This window comes from Balearica regulorum, chromosome 17 (genome assembly GCF_011004875.1).
Source record: "Balearica regulorum gibbericeps isolate bBalReg1 chromosome 17, bBalReg1.pri, whole genome shotgun sequence".
In the NCBI taxonomy this organism is placed as follows: Eukaryota; Metazoa; Chordata; class Aves; order Gruiformes; family Gruidae; genus Balearica; species Balearica regulorum.
The window spans coordinates 303,965-325,880 of NC_046200.1; the positions used below are offsets into that span (position 1 = coordinate 303,965).

At 37.4% G+C, this 21,916-nt stretch overlaps 1 protein-coding gene and 1 long non-coding RNA gene across 3 annotated transcripts in view; both read left to right on the forward strand.

Moving 5' to 3' along the window:
• TTC28 (tetratricopeptide repeat domain 28) overlaps positions 1-21,916 on the forward strand; it is a 187,852-nt gene that overhangs the window by 11,490 nt on the left and 154,446 nt on the right. For both annotated transcript variants that reach the window (XM_075769899.1, XM_075769900.1), the window contains exon 2: positions 1,584-1,862. In XM_075769899.1, the coding sequence (XP_075626014.1) occupies positions 1,584-1,862 (279 nt within the window). The remainder of the gene's footprint in view (positions 1-1,583; positions 1,863-21,916) is intronic.
• On the forward strand, positions 4,317-21,898 carry LOC142604303 (uncharacterized). The gene is made up of 2 exons (XR_012838182.1): positions 4,317-4,347; positions 20,979-21,898. It is a non-coding gene; the product is annotated as an uncharacterized LOC142604303 (long non-coding RNA).

Genomic DNA, 21,916 nt, shown 5'->3' on the forward strand with positions numbered 1-21,916 from the left:
AAGCTACATATTAGCTTATGTTAGCAGAGTACTATATAAAGGGCAACCACACAGATGAAAGGAACAAAGTTTTTGGTTAGGTCTTCTGTAGACAGGGTACATTTACTGATACAAAGGAGATTTGGGAAAAATATTTTAATGATGAAAATCATGAAGCAGTGGAATGAGATTGCCAGAGTAAAACATGGAGTCTCCTTCAGTAGAGAAGTTTAGAAACAGTTTGGACAAACACCTGTCAGAAAAAGAAAAAGGGTATAATCATACAGAAAAGAAGAGATCAGTAGTGTCTAATTTGATGCTTTTCTATTGTAGTTGTTAGACTTAAGGAAAAAAGAAAAAAGTCTATAGACCATTTTAATGCTTGAGGCAGGATGTCAATTTGCAGCTTGCTTCCCTTTCCACCTAAAAATATGCCTCAGCTTGCTCTGCTAATGTATTTAAGCCCTACAGTTGTTGTCTTGTGGTAACAGTATGTGATATTCTTAACCTTTGTTGGTCTGCAGGACTAAAAATGGATGACACCAATCTCACTTAAGTATTCTAAACCTTTAATGAATATTTCCAAGTACTTTGTATGTTCACATATGTACCTGTTGCCAAACACAATTTCTGCAGAATTCACAACTGTCTTTTAATCAGTCGTACAAAGATATTTTGCTGAGATTTTGAGGGTCCTTGGGAGAGTGTAAGGTATACGTGACAAATTCAGATAATGACTGCAAATGACTTGCTGAGGAAAATAAGTAACATAGAAAGTTGAATGAGGAGAAAGAGTGTACCAGAATCAATGGAGCTGGGACTTTCTACAGCTCACTTTAAATAATAATCTTGGTAATTAAAAGGCTTAAACCTCTTTTTCTTTGTTATTTTGTATTGCCTGGAGCTGACAGTCTGGGAAGGTGGCTCTGCCAATCATGACTGTTCTGTCGCTAAACTAAGTAGTGTGCCCCACTAATTTCTGTGAGTATATCCGGTTCCAAAGACTCATCCTTCCCTTCCCATTTATGAACAATTTGCAGCCTGCAGGTGGCTGAGTGTAGAGGTTTGCCAGTGCGAGTTCCTTGATTTGAAGAGAATTTGTGCATTCTCCCATTGTCTGTGCATGCATGTGCTTCTGTGTGATCTACGTATCAAACTTTGGATATACCAGCATCATCTTCACATTCATACCTACTACCTATTCAGATAAACTGCCTTACTTGGTGACTATGCTTTGTGTTGTACAATCGAATAGTATGGCTGAGGAGGAAAAACTTGTGAGTATGTATGTGGAGTGCAGCATACTAAAATAGACTACAGCTAGTCTTATGCCTGAAGAAGGTAATATATCTTCTAGAAGATGTCCTTCATAGGGAATGATATGTTTTATAAGGCTCTTTTGTGTTACTTCTGTACCCCCAAAAAAGTCAATAGATAAACAATTTACTTTTTTAAGAATCTGATTCTGAATTTGTAATTTGTTCTGTGGTAACGCTAGTGGCTTTATTTTTTTGCTATACACTTTCTATATTTTTTTTTCCTCCTTTTTTGAGTAGCATTTCTTAGCACTAATGTATAATTTCTCCCTTCCCCCTGCCCCCCAGATTTCTTTCTTTGGATCAAAATCTTTTGGAAGAAGAAGTCCTGACAGTCCCATGTTGAGCAAAGCTGAATTTGTTGAAAAAGTTCGCCAGAGCAACCAGGCTTGCCACGATGGTGACTTTCATACGGCAATCGTGTTGTACAATGAGGCTTTGGGAGTTGATCCTCAGAACTGCATTCTCTACAGTAACCGTTCGGCAGCCTACATGAAAATCCAACAGTATGACAAAGCCCTGGATGATGCAATCAAAGCACGACTTCTAAACCCCAAATGGCCAAAGGTAAGAAAGTGTATTAGTCTTCTGGGGAAGGAGTAACTCCTTTGGGATTATTATTTATGTATGTAACACGTAATGTAAGCAAGTGCATATATTTCTGTGCTGAAGTCTGGTTTGTTAACAACTCCAGATAATAATATCTTTTGTGTTTGAGTTGAATTTCCTGTTCGGTATTAAACTGTTTTCTGTGTAACCATACTTTTCCCCAATGGGAGTATGATACTAGTTTACTATTTTAAACCAGCATGGTTTCTGTGTTGTGAAGACCAGACATCTCTTTTAATGTTAGACGTAGTCAGTATTCAGTAGCATACAGGTACGTTTTGTTGCAAAACTTCTTGAGAGGTAGCATGGAGATTCTTATTGGTAATGGATCAATAAGACCTTTCAAAACAGTGTTCGAAGAGTGTTTATGTGTAGTGTATTTTGGATGAACATTTTAAGAAATGTGTGTCTTAGCACTCTTAGTAAGATCTGACTATACAAGGAAACATTTTGTAAAGAGTAAATGGTGTTGGAAGTTGCTTCCCACTAGCTGCAGTTGATTGCTTCAGTAACTGACTCACCCTTGGCTAGCCCAGGGCCAGCCCTTTCCACGCTAATCAATTTTAATAGCATCTGCTTCAGATTCCATTTCTACTGCCAATCCCTCACACAGTCTTCCTAGCTACTTTAGCTAGATTTAAGAGCAGATTCATCACCCCGGTTCCTCTCCTCAGAAATTATGGCAGGTAGCAAACATAATGCTCTCCATCAGCTGGACTCCAAACTATTGAAGTTAAGTTTCCTTTTATTTCAAAGCAGATCATTATAAGTCTTGTATTCTGTTTTTCACTTGTTTATTAGCTTCTAGAAAAGCCTTATCATATGCTTCTTTAAGACTGTGTTAATTGCTTTACCCATACTCTAAGCACAAATCCAAACTCTGCTCATTATCAGCTCCATGCATTTGCGTTGTAATCCTTTAAATCAACATTGCCTGCTCTCCCTTTTCTGATCAGTCATTGCCTGTATCTTGTCTGGATATTTAGTAGTCCGTTAACAAAAAGCATGAGTATTAATCTAGTGGCCAATTACTATTACTTAGCAGTTACCTTTCCAAACTTGACGACATTTCATTTGCTCTGCTGCAGTAAGTAGATGCAGTGGTTTTTTGTGCCTGCATAGTGTATTTCCATGTGGGAAGTAGAAGCTGTTGTATAAAAAATATATATATATATAAAATAGTGTTTTCTCCACTCAGAACACAGGATGTTTTTCCTAGATACATGTATATGGTTTGAGGATTCAGTGCTGCGAAAGCTTCTGCTGTTTCTGCAGCTCCTGAGAGGACATCTTTCTAACTGAGGTTTGTGTCTGCTCGTTCCACCTCAGAGGGAATGACAGGGATTGCAGCATCTGAGTACGTTTGAAGGCAAAAGACTAGTGATATCTTTTCATCAGTATGATCTGTGTACACAATGTCACTTTTGTCTCAGCCTTCAATCATGTGCAAGCTGTGACAGCTTGTCTACTGGACTGCTAGGCATGTCTTCCTTTGGCAATTCTCCCCTCTCGCCAAGAGAGAAGAGCATCCTGCACGTGCTGCAACTTGATACATCTTGCTGAAGGAAAAGAGCCTGATTTTTTCTTCTCCCCTGCCCTCTGTCAAAATTTGTTATCTTAACTCTGGAATTTTTGGAGTCAAGAAACTGCAATTTTACACAAACTTTCTCACTCTTTCTCTCTTTAGCGAGACCAGAAAACTGCTTTACAAAAATGTTATTGAAAGTGTTTTTTAAAGCTCTGTCCACTCATAATCACAAAAGGAAGAACATGGGCCAGTGGACATCCTTCCCTTTTGTTGATCCTATTTTTTGGAGTTGTCATCTTCAATTGCAGCACTTTAATTTATGTGTTTCTTTCACATTTTATTTCCACACTTAACTTTTGTACTTTCTTTTTCTTTTCACTTTTACACTGCTGTTTAATCTTTCTTAAAGAGCTTTAATGTGTTATCCCTATTATTTTTACTAAGCCTGTCTGCAACTTACTGTCCACATTAGAAAGAATCTCCTGCTTTGGCAGGGAGATGACTTATAACCTTGTAAGTTTTTGTTTGTTTGGTTTTTTGTTTGTCATTAACTTCTGTCATGTATTACTGCATGTCATAAAAGATTTTGCGTGAAGGACTGTGTTTAGAAAACAAAAATTGTATTACTGCCATTAAACTCCAGATTGTCTGAATACAAGGGGGGTTAAAAAGTGTAAAAGCAAGGGTGCTTTTGCTTAGTTTTGTATCCTGTTTCTAAGAAGTCTGGTAGTGATTTACTGTAGAGCTCACTTAGATGAAAGGTTATGAAAAGACTTAATAAAAGAATACTTTCAAAATGCCAGACACAGATAGATGTATAACAAGACCTTTGAAATGAATCATTGGAATAGATTTGTGGATCAAAATAGAAGGTAAGATGGAATAGAAGATTTACGAGCTAAAAGGCTAGTTGTGGTAAGTGAAGGCATTATTATCAGTCTGTTAAATGCAGAAATAGACTATGTACTGATGCAGTACTGAGGTGGAATAGCTTTAAAAAACCCAATAAGAACATTTTTAGTAATGAAAAAATGATTTTTTTTTTTTCAGGTAGACTATATTATTGAGCTAAAAACATGGAATAATTCTTGATTCTAATTCTGCTATTAAATGTCCACCTGACCTTGAGCAAATGGTATTTCTGTATTCTTTTTTTTTACAAAAAGGTGAGGAGTCACTTTTACAGAACATTTTGAGCCTTATTGGTGGAAAAAGTAGTGGAAGACCTAAATGATCTTGTTACGATGATGTAGCATCTGTTCTTGCTTTGTGTGGATCACTGTGTGAAGGATATCTTGCTCTGTGGTGTACAAAATGTTTATATACTTAAAAAGTTACTATCAGTTAGAAATAGACGAATCAAAGTAGCTTTTGCAGGCATTCTGTCCTGTATAAAGCTCATCTTCAGTCCATGTTTGTATCTTTCCTTTTATCTTTTCACAGTAGTATCTTTAGTTTGTCAGATTTTCAGTGTTTCACGCACTCTCCTCTTTTCTCCCAAACCACCTGATTCCCATTTGGATCCCTGTCTTCTGGTTTTTAATTTCAGTAAGTCAGTGGAGGTTTTTTTTGTTACTCTAGATTTGCTCCTACAATGTATAGTTTTTTTTAAATAAGTGAGTACCAATTAAAAAAAAGAGGGTTTGTTTTTCTTCAGCTATATGTGATACATCAATGGGCGTTATGCTTTTGTAAAAAAATAATTCTAATTGACATGAGAAATGAAGCCAAAACTCAGTTCCTTAGAACAATCCTATTTACACGTTCTTGAATGGCACCCTAATAAGAGAATATGTACATGAATCAGAGCTGCTGTCTTGCAGCAGAAGTATTGTATGTCTGCAACTGATATGCAAGAAAAACATGCTTCTCCCCCCACCTCGGCACCAAAAAAAAAAAAATCATCTGAATTTTGGACACTTTCTAAAAAATTCCAAATGTTAAAGCATGTCTTTCTGGCATCTATTTGACCTGAAGTGAAAAACATTATTTATAATGACTGCTGTTCTTATAAACTTGTGCTGTAAAATAATAGAGACTTGGTTCATGATCCATGCTGGTCCTGAGGCAGTTCGTTAGATGGCTTGTGCATTGATTCCCCCACTTCTTCCTTCTGTTCCAGCCAAACATTGGCTGATTGTATCTGTTTAGCCTTTTCCATGGCCGTTGGGCAACAGATGTCCTACAGGTCCATTGCCAGCTGAACTTGAAACTGGGTCTGTTCCTCGTGACAGAGCTGTGAAATGGATTTGCCTCTTGCTGCCTGACCATTGGAATGTGAGCAAGTTGTCTTCTGTTCTGGAGCCCCCAGTTCATGGCTCGGAAGCCAAGCTCCTAGCAGAGTTGGGGAATAAATAATATGAAGACAAGTATTTAGAATTGTTGGGTTTAAGGCTAATGAGTTTTGCAAGGACTATATAATCTCATACATGAGAGAAGCAGCTAGTCTAACTTTCAGAGACCATAAGGAAATTTAATGTGAATCATCAGATTCTGCATCATTTTACTGTAGAGGCTGTGTCTCAGTCATGTCCTCTGTGACAGTAGGTGTATTTAAAGTCTGATCTGTAATGAGACCTGATCTTTTGTTGTCTTTTAAGCTTTTGTATGTAGAAACAGATTTTTTTTATTTCACTTGGGCCAAAGGTACAGTAATGGCATAAACGTGAAATGAATTTCCCATCAAGGCCTTTCATCAGCTGAATTTGAAGGTCAATAAGGTGTTGAACAGGAAATAATTTGTAGAGGTCAGACTTTGACTGCACTGTCTGCCTTCATTTACGCAGTTATGGTAGAAGTCTCATAAATATGGCTTGGCGGGGAGTGCATATCTTGGCTTTTAAAAAAGGAGCCGTCATGCTACTACAGTAATTGAGAGAATGAAAACCCACAGCTGAATGAATTTTTTTTTTTATCCTCTGTGTGTTTTCATCTGGAATTGTGATTTTCACACTCTTCTACATAGTACTTCCCTTTTGCTTTGAATGGTTTCCACAGAAATCATCTGCAATGACTTAGGTTTTAGAAGAAAAGGAAAAATTTTACCAAGTTCTGTTTGTCATAAATTTGGCTGCTCCACAGTGAGGGTGACTGTTGGCTTAAGACATCTGTATCTACAAATGAGGCCAGTAGCTGCCACTACATCTTTGTTCTCTCATGAATTTGAGTTAGTTTGGTGAGGACTAGTTGCTTTAGTTGGTGAATCTAACTGTGCAAGTCTCCTCCCAGGAAGAGTTCTCTGATAAATGTTCCTTTTCAAGCCTTCAGCCCTCCCAGTCTTGTTTCCTCTGTTGTGGATTTGTTAATTTCTCTTCACATGCTCTTTCTTGTTCTTGGTGAGTGTTCAGTTTTTCCCCAGTTTCCTTGATTCTCCAAATAATTTATTTAATAAATCAGCTTTTTTTCTCTTAGACACCTAAATATTTCCTTTCTTTCACATATATATGATGAGCAAGCGCATACTGGGAACCAAAGTTAGTGAAAGTATCAGTCTTAAGATAGAATTGGAATTTAATCTTATTTTTAGGATTTTTTGGTATGGTTTTTATTCAGAATGTCATTAGAAAGTTTACCTTTTATTCCTGAAAATGGCACTATACTTTTCAGCAGCATGTTTAGTAAGAGGACAATGTCATTGTACAGCTATGCCAGCTAGGTGAACAGGCTTAAAATTCTTATTGGTGACAGAACAGAGCTTACTGCTACAATAAATTCTATCTCCGCATTTGCAATTATTAACAGTGTAACTAAGTGAACAGTTTCAATTAAAATATTAGCTAGGATGAGTGGAACTGAAATACTGAAGTCTGTTCTTGATATTTTCCTGTTTAAAAATATTTCATGTTAATTCTGTTTCCATAAAGTATCAGCAAGGGCAAAGAAAGGGATCAGTATCTGAAAAGCTCATTTGAACTTCCAGTTAAAAGCGCAAGCCCATTAACTTTGAAAGCCACACCTGTTAGCTAAGCTCTACTAATTTTTGGAGCTGTTAACAGAGACAGAGTGAAATTCATTCTTTTTTCAACATTCCAGCTGTAGCAACTGTCCTAGTGTGGTTAACCTAAGTCAGTGCATAAGATAAACACTAATTACTTGTAATTATTTTACCACAGTGAGATGGCTATTTAGCTGCTTGTAGGGGATGATGAATTCTGCACCTCTCCAGATTGAACTGTCTTTTACAAATTTTTTTGGCACTTCCATGGAATGGTGACAGAAAATGGCAGTGCAGCAGAGCATTTTGGTGCTTGCAGTAGCTAGAGCTCTTGGGTTACTCTCCTTCCTTTATGGAAAAAATACAGAGGAGTCTTTGTTTCTTTTTTATTTAGTTGAAGGACACAAATATAAATGAGTTTTCTGAGTGAACTGGAAACCAACTTGTGGTCAGGTGAGGCAGAGGTGAAGTTAGACTCTTTTCTGGCTCCTGGGTATTTCTTTGTCCCTCTTCCCGTTTTACTGACAGACAAACAGGGTGGTTACCCACCCCCCCGATTACGTTGTGAAATGCCAGTCCTCTGTTTGGGGGGTAACAACGGGAATGCTAGGTAGCGTTAGTGTGCTCCTCAACTATTTGTGGTTGTTGGGAGCAGTGCTTATCCAACAGAAGTGCTTTGGAAATCACAGCAGAGATGCGACGTCCTGGAACGGAGGCAGCTTAAGTTTGTGTGCTATGATTTCCTCATTTTCAACATTTACATTTCCTAAAATTTGTATTTGTATTTTTATCACACAATTAATTCTAATTGTAGCTAGAACAAGGAAAGGTGTACTTTGGGAATTAATTAACTAGTCTGATGTGTTTTGAACACAGAAATTTGGGGTTGGATTGGATATCTGATATCAGAAAATATGCAGTGGTGTTTATAAACTTATTACAGGTCTAGATGGCTGGTTGTTAGTCAAGCTCGGTTTGCAGTGCTATCCGTACGTAGTACGTGGATTATTTGCTGTCTGTGCGTGCAACCTGTCAGTGTGGGACAACAGGAGGGTACTGTCTAAAGTTGAACACTTACGCTGCATATTTCAATACAAAAACTGCTTTACAGATTTTTTAAAAAAATAATTATTTGATTTTTATTGATAGAATGTAACTGGAAAATTGAAACTTATGCATACAAAATCTATGCAATTGTGTTAATTAACCAGAAGAGGGAGCTTAGCAGGTATAGCTGGTATTTTGTTTGAAAGGTCTGAGCTGTAAATACAGAACCCAGTTTCCTTTTACTTAGGAAGTTGAAAAAATTAATTTGAATCCAAGTTTTCTGAGATTTAAGCCACTAAATGTAAATTTGTTTCTTTTTCTCCTTTATCTTGTGTGTGCAATTTGTTAATTCTTCCATTCTTTTTCTTTTTTTATAATCAGAATTTACAATGCTAACGGGGAATATCAGAGTCTTACATGTGTTTGAAATAAATGTATTTTCGCTCTCTAACCAGGCCAAAGCATTAAGCTGATCCTTTCTTCAGAGAATGGCAAACAAAACCCAAACAGAAGATTTTGTGAAATAAAGCTGTGAAATGAGCATAGAAAGCAAGAAAGTGGTTGTTCTTGCTTTCAAACACAATTGTCTATCACTTTGAATTTTCATACAGCTTATATTTTCATACATCTTATAATAATTTTCACTCAGCTTATATTTCCAGTTAGGGTCTTGAGTTAATTTCTGATCCCCCGTACTCCCCCTTCCAGCCCAGTTCTCCCAAGATATTTTTTTTCCTTCTTTTTTTTTTTTAACTTCTTTTGAATACTGCAAAATCTGAGCAATGTTCCTTTAAAGTAATACAACTTTGTTTCCTTCCTTTCTGCACTGGGGCACACTAGTATCCTGTATCCCCAAATGAGCTCCTCTTAGAGGTATGGGCTCCCACTGCAGTTACCCTCTTGTGAACTTGATTTAAATAAATAAATAAATTTTAAAAAAGGAAAAAAGGCTAGATTATGAAAATCTGTGGCTGAAAGTAATCCTCTTGACATGGCTCCCCACCCCAAAATTCTGTCTTTAAAACATTAATTCACGTTGAGTAATAAGCAAGTATATTTATATAAATACATCTGCTTATTTACTGCAACTTTAAACCAAACATGAAAAATGAGAGAGTGACTGAAGTAAGAAATGTTCTGATCCGTTGCAGATCAGAATAACTTACTGTGAGTGCTGTGTTCTGTGGCAAGTGTGGTTACTGCAAAAGCAGGTAAAACTGTTTGTGGTGTTTGCCTGAGAAAGTTGGCTTGCAACTCCTGTTATTTTAAAAATGTTTTGTACATATCACTGAAAAATGCAAAGATAACAGAGTATTTCAGGAATTAAATTGCATTTTGGGAATACCCTACAGGCAAATCAGATCAGGCTCATTTTGTCCTTTGATTTCCCACCAAACAGTTTTCTTTGTCTTGCTGTTGATCAAGCTCTGGAAAAGTTTTATGCAGTTTCTCTTCAGCTATGCAGCCTGAGTATCCTAGGCAAGGTAAATGAAAATGGAAGGATGTATATTCTGTGACTCTGACACCTGAACAGTCTCTTCTTAGTTCTTGCTAATTTTGAGATATGGGATTTTTAATCCTCACATTATAGGAAAAAATATGCTGTGGCTTAAATGGTTTAAATTTGGACCTAATTCTGTGCTAAAATGTAGATTTCACTAGCAGTTGTGGATGTATACTAATTTGGGCCTCAATTATATAAAGAGAGCGGGTCTCAGTGCTATAATAGCTATCACAAAGGTACGAGAGGCCTACTGCTAATAAGAAAATGAAAATACTTATGTAAGGTAGTTTTTTCACTAATCCCAAATACAACCATTCCACTGCACGTTGTAGGGTTAGCTTTGGAGAGTCTCTTAAGACTTACCGTTTGCCGTGGGCATAACCGGGCTCTTGTTGGATTTTGACTACTCGTTACTAATGGATGCTATAGACAAACAAGCATGTTAAAAAGTACAACACAATAGTTTTTGTATTTTGGGGATGATTTTGTTTAGATTCTGCAAGCCACTTACTTAAAATTGTTTATACTTATATGCCATATTTGTTCCAAGTGTAATGCAACTGTAAATGGAAGTATCTTGCTTTCTTGAACCTGTGTAGCCTCTCTTGAGCTGGGTAGCCCTGGATTTAGCTGGAGGGACTTCCTTTCAAACATCACAAAAGCATTAATTTCACAATCTAACTACAAATCTTTAGTTGCCATCAGTGTGTTTATCACTGGCTTTTATTATTTTAAATAGATGGGCTGGAAGAACTAGGCAAATAGTGTAGGAAGAACTGTGAGTTGCTCCAGAAAAAGAAATGCAGAGTGAGGTAGACAGCAGCAGGAGTCAGAAATGGTGTCTGTTCTGCATATGCCAAGGGTTCTACTTTCTCAGCAAGACCAGCTAAAACCTAAGGAATAAGTGTTTATTAATATACCCTCTCTTTGCTCGTTAATTCTGTTGGTGATAGCTCTTTTTTCTTGCAGAAAGATGTCCTGTGGTGGCAGATTCCCAGAGCCTCTGGGGCAGTATTTTCCCTTGTTCTCATGCTGCTGTTCTCACTGTCTTGTTCCCAAAAACCCTGGCACGCGCACAGGCGTGCTTATGCTGGTTGATACCTCTCTCCTTACTCTTTTTTCCCCCACAAAAGTCTCAACCTCCTTCGTGCCGCACAGTCACTTATTGGCTGATTGATTGTTACAGAATTAGTTAGTGTTTTGCAGATATCTTCCATTTGGCTTTTGTGTAACTGGTGTCAGAACATCCACCTGCAGTTTTCATATTTGTTGTCAAATTAAACTGAAGCTGGTGGGAAGCCTGTATAAATATGGCATGCAGATCTTGGCCTTTGATAACCTTTTGTGGTAGTGAAATTATCAGAAACATAGCAGCCTGAATGTGCCTCTCCAAATATATGAAGCATGGCTCGAGTGTCCAGCATGCCTCTTTGAAAGTAGAACAGTGCTGTTCTGAATCTTCTATAAACGCTCAACAAACATGAGGTATGTGCGAAATTAACACTTAAAATTCTTTTTTTCCAAAATATTCAAAGAAAAGCTTGAATGACAAAATTTTTTTCTGATATTCAAAGTGGTGATATTCTGCATGGTAAAAAGACCCATTATAATCAAAGATCTATGTTCTGGCCTTCAAATGGACATAAAGTTTTGGAAATCCTCTTCTTCAGTTATACTCCAAATGTCTGGGTCTGCACCTGTCAAAAATTCTTCAGATCCAACAGTTGTGTGGGTATTTTTATTATATCTTGTTGACTGGGCTTGACTGTGGCAGTCAAGTATACAAAGTACTTCAAAGTGTATGTACTTAACCTGTGTCCTGTGTTCATTGCTTTTGGTCTGCTAAACCCAGCTACCTAAAACAGTGTTTATCATATCTGTGGTCTCTGTTTAAATGAAAGATGTGGTCCTGGGCAGTATGTTCTGCTGTACTTCTGAGATATTCTTACTTGAATCTTTATAATGTAAAATAGATATATTAAATACTACATTTTTTGTTTGGTAGAGCAACATTTTGATGTTTATGTGTTCATATTAAAAAAGAAAAAATGGAAAAAGGAATTTTTCATTAAAATCCCCAAATCTTCCTTTCTCTAGCTGCTGTTTCTAATAACCCCTGTGGGAGGCTGGTTCCAATCTTCACATTCTCTGAGATTTTATGAAGCATTTTCTGAGTTCAGAGTTTCTTTGGGAGATGGGGAATGACAATGTCTTCGAGGGGAAAAAAGACTTACTAGTGTTACAGAATCACAGCAGTGCTGAAGTTGGTTTCTATGAGATCAACTAGTCCAGCACACGCTGCTCAAAGCAGGGTAATCTAGAGCAGATTGTCCAGGATCTTGTATCAAGATACCTAAATTATACTGAACGGCTCACTCTTATAATAAAATAATAATAAGGTATCTGAACAAATTGAAAGGTGACATGTTTAAAATGGATGCAAATAAATGTTATTTTCAAATAATCTATTCTTGGTCCGTGGGAGCTGATTATCAGAGTGTATTATTGAAACCATTAGTGTTGCTTGAAGGGACTGGAAACTTCCAGGTGATGAGACTTATCAGAATTACAAAAAAATTACGATGGCTAGATGGATGAGAAATAAGCTTTCATTTCTGGGGACATGAGTCACTCATTAGTGCAAAATTTTTGGAGGAGTAGGAAGAAGATTAACTTGTATCTTCAGATTTCTGTCATCCTCAGAAGCATCCCTTGCAGACAGCTATGAGCAGGGGCTAGCACTGGTCTTACCTGTGACTTGAATGCCTAATTGTATGTTTCAGTCTGTGCTAGGATGAAAAAAAATAACTGTTTATAAGGTGAGGAACAAACACTTCATTTGTTATATTTAGATGTGGCTGAGGTGTACTTTGTCCAAGTCACGTATACATTTCCTCAGGCTTATAAGAACCAGGAGTTTGGGTATTGTACTGTTTTGGTATTTTTTGATTTTTCTTTTATTCTTTTGCACTGAAATCTGAATTTGATCTTAATGAACAGCTAGATGGTTTGTTATTACATCAGCCAAATGGGCAGAAGGAGGCTGAGACCAAGTACCTCTGGAGCCCAAGGAGCAGCTCTGGTCGTGCGCGGCTGCGCTGCACCCATCTGTGTGATCAGGAGTTTCCTCTGCGTTTTGAGGCTGCATCTGATGTATACTTAAGTATAATCACTCGGGAATTTGCTGCAAGTTTAAGTACTGTGACTGCTGCTGTAGCTATCAATGCAGGGATTTCCTGACCCTCTACTTGGGCACTGCTTGATTTCCATAGTCTGAGTCACACAGAAGTTGTCAGGGACGGTTTTGTCTTTTGAATTTGACATGTTTAACTTCCTGCTTGCCTTTTTTGTTGGCAACACTAAGCCAAAGTTACCAAACAAACCAAGCAAACTTTTTTTGTCTAGTATGCACTTTGCAAGCCTCCAGATGTACACAGGCTAGAAGATATGCATACCAAAAGAATCATTCTGCAAAATAGTAGCTTCAAAACAAAAAAAATCCAACAGCAACAAAACTGTGGCATGCACAGAGTTTAATAGCAAACACTATTATAGCATTGTCAAAGTATTGTGGAATTTTCTAACTGCAGAAGTGCCTTTGACCAGCTGGGAAAGGAGATGTTCAAAAACCTTTCTGTAGTAGAAAAGTGGCAGCCTTGGAAGCATATGTGGGACTTGATTAAGATAACCTTTGTCTGTGTGTCAGCACGGGAGGTAATACAACATAGTGGTGAGAGGTTTTTTTCCCTTTGCCTGATAGGAAAAAAAGCTGGCTTTATTTAAATTAAATATCTGAGCATTTGCATCATTCTAGTTCTCAGGCTACTGGAAAAAATTACGAACATGTAGCAGAATAAGAATAAATTTGTATGTGTCTTTATACCTAATTGGGGAGAACAGAAGGAAGTTTTAATGATAACATTGCATGTAATACTGGGGAAAGATTACCCTCCTAACTTCTGCTACCAACTGATTTGCCTCTATGACTTCAAGTTCTTCAGAAGCACAGAAGAGTTTTAAGTTTCCAGTACTTTATGCAGGGCAAAAAAAGTAATTTAAGATATTTATTCTATCTTTGCCATGTTAATATGTGAACTTTTGAGAGCTGAAAAACTCGAGTCATTAATAATTGAGCTTATTATGATAATTTATTTTCTTGGAGAATAAGTGTTTTGTCTTGACTGAGGAGGTTTGGGCATAATTTTCGAAATTTCAGTAAAAATCTTGATTGTCTTATTTCTGGGCAGAAATAATTTTTACTACTTCAGAAAAATAACTAAACCCCTTGTTTTCATTACAAGATGCCACAGGTGGCCATTTACAATTTTACATAACAACTGTTGCCTATCTGCGCTTTTTAATGACGTGCCCAGGTTTATCACTGCTGCTTCTTGTCGGCACAGGCCAGCACAGCATATTTAGTTTTGTGCATTAGGATATTGCCCCACCTTTGCAGGCGCTTTCCTCTCCACGAGGCTGGAGAGACTAGAGATATCTGATATGACTTATGTGTTTTTTCTTTATAGCTTTCACCAGGAGGTGTGAAGACTTGTTCTTGGACCCTCTGGTCACATTTCTGCAGAATAATTAGTAGTAACAATATTGGGTGGGAAGACAGCTTGCTGGAAGTCAAAACACTATTTCCCATGCTTTTCCTTTTCTTGCTCTAGATCTTCAGCTAGCTCTTTTAGTGTCAGTGGATACATGGATTTTTTTCTCCAAGTATTAGGCTTGGTTTCTGTTGCTATACTGCCTTTTATCACTTCCCTGCTAGCATAAATCAGAGCATGAGCTCGACCACCGAATCTGTACTGTTCACTGGAGCTTGCATGAAAGCTCCTTTTTGTAACCTTTCTTATAGGAGAAGCTCAAAGCCTTTGAGCAACTTCATGTGTTTAATGAGAAATAATTCTTACTAAATCCATTTGTTAGACTTACTTTACTTGAGGAATGCTAGCTACTTTATAAGAACCTTTGAGAAATAGTATTATGCAAAGTGATTCATAGGTAAACTTTGAAGAGCCGTGTCCAGCCACATGTGGTTAGTTGTGAAATATATATACGATGTAGAAACTTGTATTCGTATTTCATGGCATTTCTTAGGTATGTGATGTCAGAGGTGTTTCTACCCCTCACTAGAGTTCTCATCATCTTGCGATATGTTTTTTTAGGGTTTTTTCACTTTTTTAGTATCCAGTCTTCAAACATGCAATGTTCTCTGAATTTATTTTTCTCCTGTTCTAGCTGATACTATTACAAGTTCAGCAGTCATGACTGTCACCCTGAAGTCTTTATTGATTTGAGTTTTCCAAATCAGCACTTTGAACTATGTGGAGTAAAGAGGTAAAGAAAGAGGGAAAGAATTAAGGCTAGACCTGATAAAAAAGTAAATTGAGGCAGATTGTAAAACTGTTACCTGATAGAAACTATAGCCTAAATCCAGCGAGAACATGGATATCACTTACTGTTTTGGGTCATCAGTACAGTTATACAAGGATAATTTGTGAATTTATACAGAAGAATTGAAAAAGATACTTGATAATATTTTGGAAACTGTACTTTCACTGCTCTTTTGATAGGAGTTTTCAGCCTGCTGTCTCTCTTTGAATCACAAAGAAAATCCCAGTGATAGAATTCTGTTTGATGTCAAGAGACATCCTCATGTTAGTTGCTAGTAAAATCCCGCCAAGTTTTAAAAACTCTTTTGAAATGTCTGTGCAGTTGAACAGATGAAAGACTCTACTGGTACAGAGGGCACTGTAGTTCTGGATGATCCACAAGTCGCTGTTTGTGAGAGGTGAATAGGCTGATTTGGCCCACTAGGTCCTGGTACAGAAATGGAGACAGAGGGAACGTCTTCGGTAATGTTCTGTTTTGACATATGAAAGACACCGAGCTTTTAACTTTGCATTTGTGGGTTTTATTTTCTTTAGAAACACGGATTATTCTTTTTAGCCCAAAGAAAGAGAAGCCACCAAATAAGTAGCTGTCATAACTGAAGAACTGTTTTTGGAGATTGGTTTCTGAATACTGAGTGACAAAGGTGGTATGGGACTGAAAAGGAGCACATCAAATAATTTAATCCAGTTCCATTTAGACAATAGTAATACAGGCCCTTTCATAAATTAACGAAGCTCTGTGTTAAAACAAGGTGGGTTTTAAAATTCTTATTCTTTGAATTGGAGGTTTAAAAAACAAACCAACCATACAAAACCAAAACACTCCTCCCAAATTCTTTCTAAGCATTGTGCAAAAAACAGGAGTTCATTGAACCTTTACCAAATTAAGAAATGTGTTGAATTTCCTTAATTCTAATAAGTAACTGTGCCATTTTGCTTCTTTGTATAGCTTGTAGTGGCTGTGGTTTGTCTTGTTACTTACGCATGGTTAACTTCTATACTGTTCTAAGGTGTTTGGCAAACATTTTGTAGTGTCTGAGCTCAAAAATATTGAGACTATGCTTCCCAGTCCACTCTCAGACACTGTGAGGAGAAAAATCTCTGGTCTTGAGTGATAATCCACAAGTAGAATGCAAATATGGATTATGCCTAGTGGAATTCTATTTAAGAACTAAGTAACCTCTTTTAATCTAAGATTTGGTCTTTGGGAAAGAGCAGGCAGTATTTGGGTGAGAATAATCAACTGGCTTTTGGCATTGATTTATGGTCTTAATCTCCAGACAGAAAAGATGCTCATTAAAAGGAGATGAAATTACTTTGTCAGACTTGAATGCATTTGGCTAATAGGACATTCACAACCAAAGTCTAACATGGAAGCAAGAACCACAAAGATGAATGTTTTCAGCACTCTGAGGGGTACCTTGATTTTATTTTACTGCTTTGTTCAATGTGAGTAGAAGGATGCTGACTGAAGAATTCAGTAACACTATGCTATTTGAAGCTCCAGATACTGGTGTTTGAGTAGCAGTGTTCCTGAAGAGCACAATAGGCTACTGAATGAGAGGGAGCCAAATTGGCTAATGAATTTGAAGATCAGGGTTCAACAATGGTCTGTGATTATGTACAGCTGTTTAAGCCACAGAGCAGGTAAAAATGTTATTTTTTTAAAACAGGGACACTTTTTCATATCAAACTGTTTGTGAGTTGCAACACCTCTTACAGAAAAGGTGAATAATCTGGAGAATTTAGTTGATGCCAAAGGAATGCCCTGTGCACATGTAATCTAAAAGTAACTATAATAAATTACTGCCACTTTTCATCAGGCACAAATTTCTCTTAGGATCTCTGTCTATCTCCTCGACTTCATTTAAAAATGTGGCTTTCTATATGTAGATGGAAAAGAAATCTGAAAACAGAAAGAAGGGGTGATTTTGAGCCATGAAGCCTTTGGGTATTTGAAATGCATGAGAGTTTTAAATGTTGTCATGTAACTGTAGGGGAATTCAACAAAATAGCTTGCATTGGTATTTTGTTAAGTGACTCCAGCTGTTAGCCATGTGACCAGTCCTTTTAAAAGGAAAAGGGACATTTACTTGTCCTCTTGTACTTCTACTGACTGCTTGTGTATCTTTATAAATATACCCTCACGTGCTGTAGCAATCTGTAACAACCTAAAAGTTTCTCAATGAATTGCAAGTAGAGTGCCCACCCTCAGTTGCATGTAAAACTTTTGAGCAAAGAATGTGACTTGACCACATAACTTTTTTTCATGAATAGGCCTCTTGTTTTTAATTTGATGAGCAAGGAACTTTCCAGTCCTGTCCTCCGGCTTACAATCTGTCTTTAATTTGCAGAAAGATGCATTCCAGTTTTTCAGGCATAAAACTGTTTAACGGATTTTTTTGGCTTTGCTAGAACTTGCTGTGTTAAGTTATCCTGAGATTCGTGCATTTGTTTCTATCTTGTAATCTCACAGAATCACAGCCTAGTTGAAGTCGGATGGGACTTCTGGAGATCATGTAGTGCGGCCCCCCACTGCTGAAAACAGGATCAGCTAGAGCAGGTTGTCCAGGACATTGTCTAGTTGAGTTTTGAATATTTCCAAGAATGGCGACTCCACGACCTCTCTGGGCAACCTGTTCCAGTGTTTGACCACCCTCACCAAAAAGTTTTTCCTTATGTTTAAATGGAATCTCTTGTGTTGCAACTTGTGCCCATTGCCTCTTGTCCATTCACTGGATACCACTGGGAAGAGCCTGGTTCCATTCTTTTATTGTCCCTCATCAGGCATTCATACACATTAGTAAGGCCCCACCCCACCGAAACATTCCCTTCTCCAGGTTAAACAACTGAAGGTGTCTTACCCTCTGCTCGTATGACTGATGCTCCAATCCCTTAATCATCTTTGTGACCTTTTCCTTGACTTGGTCCAGTCAGTCCCTCCCTCTCTTGTATTGGGGAGTCCAGAACTGGTTACAGCACTCCAGATATGTTTTTATCTTATATTCTCATTATACATAGATTTACTTATTAGGGTTTTTTGTTGCTGTTGTTTTCAGTTCCTTTCTCCCATCTCTTCCCTTTTCTCCTCTTTGAGTAATTTTTTTTTTTCTCGGTAAATCAAGCTGGGCCATGTACTAACGTGAGCATCGCTAATCCAGTGGTGGAAGAATGCTGTGTATTTTTGTCTATGTACTCATATAAAGACACTTTTAAATTTTTTTTTTCTTTCATTCTTTTTGGTCCGTATTGGGGTGGATCTCCAAATTAATAGTGTTGTTTATTGTGAATAAGGGACTGCAGTTGTCTCAACTTTCTGCACCCACCCTCTTTCTTAGTGCTACTTTCTGATAATGCTCTTGAGAATAACGGCAAGTTTGTGTACCCTTTATAGTAGGATGTGTACATAATTTTCCCCCTGCATTTCATATAACACATTCTTACTGTCTGTAAAGTGGGTGGGGTAGTTCTGTTCTCATTTTACCAGTTGGGAATAGAGAGAGGGAGAAGAGTATTTGTTCTGTTGTTTAGTGATAGCTTGTGTTAGTGCCAAGCCATGTTGTTGCATCCATGTAACGTGGTTTTGCTAGTGAGGATCTGAAAGCAGCACAGCTGCGTGGCTACAGTGCTGTAACCAGAGCTAATATATCTGGCCTCGAGCATTACATCACATTGACGTGGGATAGCTGGACATACTTTAAGCAATTTTTCAAAGGTCAGGAAGGGAGTCTGTGAAATACAAAGTTTAACTGGGGTCCCAGTCACAGGATCATCCTTTCTTTGTGTCATGTGTTTTTCTACTTAGATATTTAAGTAATGAGAATCATGTAGTATTTTGGCAGCTTTACGGAGTTAACATTTTTCCTAACACTTAGGTTCACTGGAGAAGTATTCCATTACCTTCTCTGCACCAGAAGTGATGCTTGTGGTATTGCTAGGGGAAAGCTGTTGTGCAGATAAGCTGTATGGGTTCTCCTTTCCCAAAATGCTTAAAATCACAGAGTAGCAGCAGTACAACACGGGGCGGGCAGGGGGGTGGGGGAGCGAGCGACACAGACAGATGACGCTGTGGTTATGTCATCCTAAAAAAAAAAAAAAAAAAATCTTTTCCAATGTAGTGGTTGTCTTTCTGAGACAAATACGCAGGAAAACTGCTCCTTTTAAAGAAATTGGCTTACTAGAATTTGAAAACCTTACAGAGGTACTTCAGTCTCAGCATCCAACAAATCAACACAAAAGTTCCAAGCATTTACTGTAGGGTTTCGTTATTTCTTTCTGCATTTTCTGGAAGCCATTTGTATATGGAAGAAAACAACTTAAAATTTTCTTTTATGGAATTGAACTGCAATATTTCTACTTAGTCTAAATGTAAATTCCTCTTCTGGAAAGTGATGATTTTTTTTATTCCACAGTTGTTTTTTTTTCCCCCACTGGAACTAGTTATACTACTGTGTAGGAATGGTATAGTGCTTTTTGTTCCTCATCTTTCTGAATATCCAATGTGCAAATGCAGGTTTTTTGTTGGTTGGGTTTGTTTTTTTTTTTCCCCAGGGATCAGCTTTGAGAGAGAAATAGTTTTGAATTTCAGAAATTAAGCTTGATCTGCAAGAGTAGTGGTTAATAAAAAGTATCTTGTTCCCTGCTCATTGACAGTCAAGCACATAGCCACTGGATATCAATTAAAAAAAAAAAATTGGATTGTCTTCATCTACTTACACAGTACTGGATTTTGTATCTAGTAGTTAGAATAAAACCTTACCATGTGTTGTTACCTCTATTTCTCACTTCCCCAGGCCCTGAGGAGTTAGTTGCCAGATGAATTTTCTGATGAGCTTTTAGCTTTCCGGTGGTTTCTTTTTTCAATTTGCTTATTCTTAAAAATGAGACATTCTTTTTTTTTTTTTTTTCTCAGCATACAAGGATTGAATTTCCTCATCTTTGAGATTAATTGGTGACTCATAGGCTGAAGTTGAGGAATTTTGAAGAATTATAACGAACAAAGCACACATGAGAGGGCGCTCTGTGCTTAGATATTTCAGAAGTAGTGTCTAGAGTCTAGTTGAAGTTGTATATAGATATTTGCATTTTTTAGACATTTCTAAAAGGTATTTAATTTTAAATTTTTTTCAAAGTCCATACTTTTCATACTGTTTTTTCTTTTTCTTTGACATCAAACTGAATATGGCTGGCCATGAAAGTGCTAATAAATCAGGCTCCCTGAGATTGTAATGTGTGTCACTGATGCAAAGCAATGGAGGGAGAGCAGCTACGTCTTATTTGTGCTTTCTAGAATGGTTTGCTTTAAAACTCACAGTATATATACACATTTTTTTCTTTGCATTTTTATTGTTTGCTCTTTTTTTTGTTAACATAGTGTCTGTAAGCCCCTTATTCCCATTTAATGTTCCTTTTGCTACATTTATGTTACTTGTTGCTTTGATTAATCAAATCACAAACAGCTGTGCCTCAGACTTTTGTTTGTTTTGTTCTGCAGCAAACAGTCCTATTTTAGTTAGGTGTCTAGCATCTTGGATTTACACTGACTCTGAATTTGTGATGTAGTTCTGGCTGCCCAAGGATTAGAATTTGAGCAGCACAAGGGAGAGTGTCTTAGACATTGTGGATTAAAAGGACTGCACTGAGACTTCCTATTTTTTGACAGCTACCTATAGGTGGCTGTATGGCAATCAAGAACAGGAGAAGATTCTAGGATGCTGGAGCTGGATTCTTCTGCAATAGACAAGAATGCCCTTGAAGACCTGCATTTCTTGTTTGGGTATACAATCTGATGCATCATGGCATGTCTGGACATCATTGGATCCTCATCACAGATCTGCAACTTCAACCAGTCTCTGAGGAAATTAATGAAATGGAGAGTTTGGGAGAACAAGTAGACAAGAGAAAATACTAAAAATCGAGAAAGCAGAAAATTGCCTTGACTAACAAGTTAGTAGGAAACACTTAAGTATATCATTTACATGGTGTACTGCACTGTGTCAAGATCAAGAAAATCCAAGTAATTAGCAGTGGGGCTTGCTGAGAGCTACATAACAACTGAAGGTATGTGCGTGGCCTAACAGTTTTGCCTGGCCTTTCAGAACGCACCAGGGATTTATTCAGGTAATGTTATTCCTACCATCTCACTTCCCTGTAGCCAAGTAGGATGTGATGTGTACGTGATAACATAAAGGTAGGAAATGTAGCACAGGGGTAACTAACTGCTGCATTAAGCATAAGCATTTTCCAAGTCAAAAGCATGGTGACAGTTCAAACTAATGAAAACAGGGAAGAAATTTGTAGCAATTCTTATTATTTCTATAAATCCATTATTCTCTCAAAGTTACTGCTCTCCATTTTGTTTCTGAGTGTGTTAAGGCCTCAGCCCCTCGTCTGAACTTTTAGACAAAGCAGGTGACATATCCCTTTTGCCACATGTGTCTTTGTACATGATTTCTCCAAAGGGCAAATTATAAAGCCCCTTCTGTTATATGGAACAACAGAAATAAATTACTAATAGTTTGGCTATTATCCACTAATAGATAATTTACCCCTGAAGTAAAAAAAAAGAAAAAAAAAAAAGAAAAGTTGGACAATACTGTC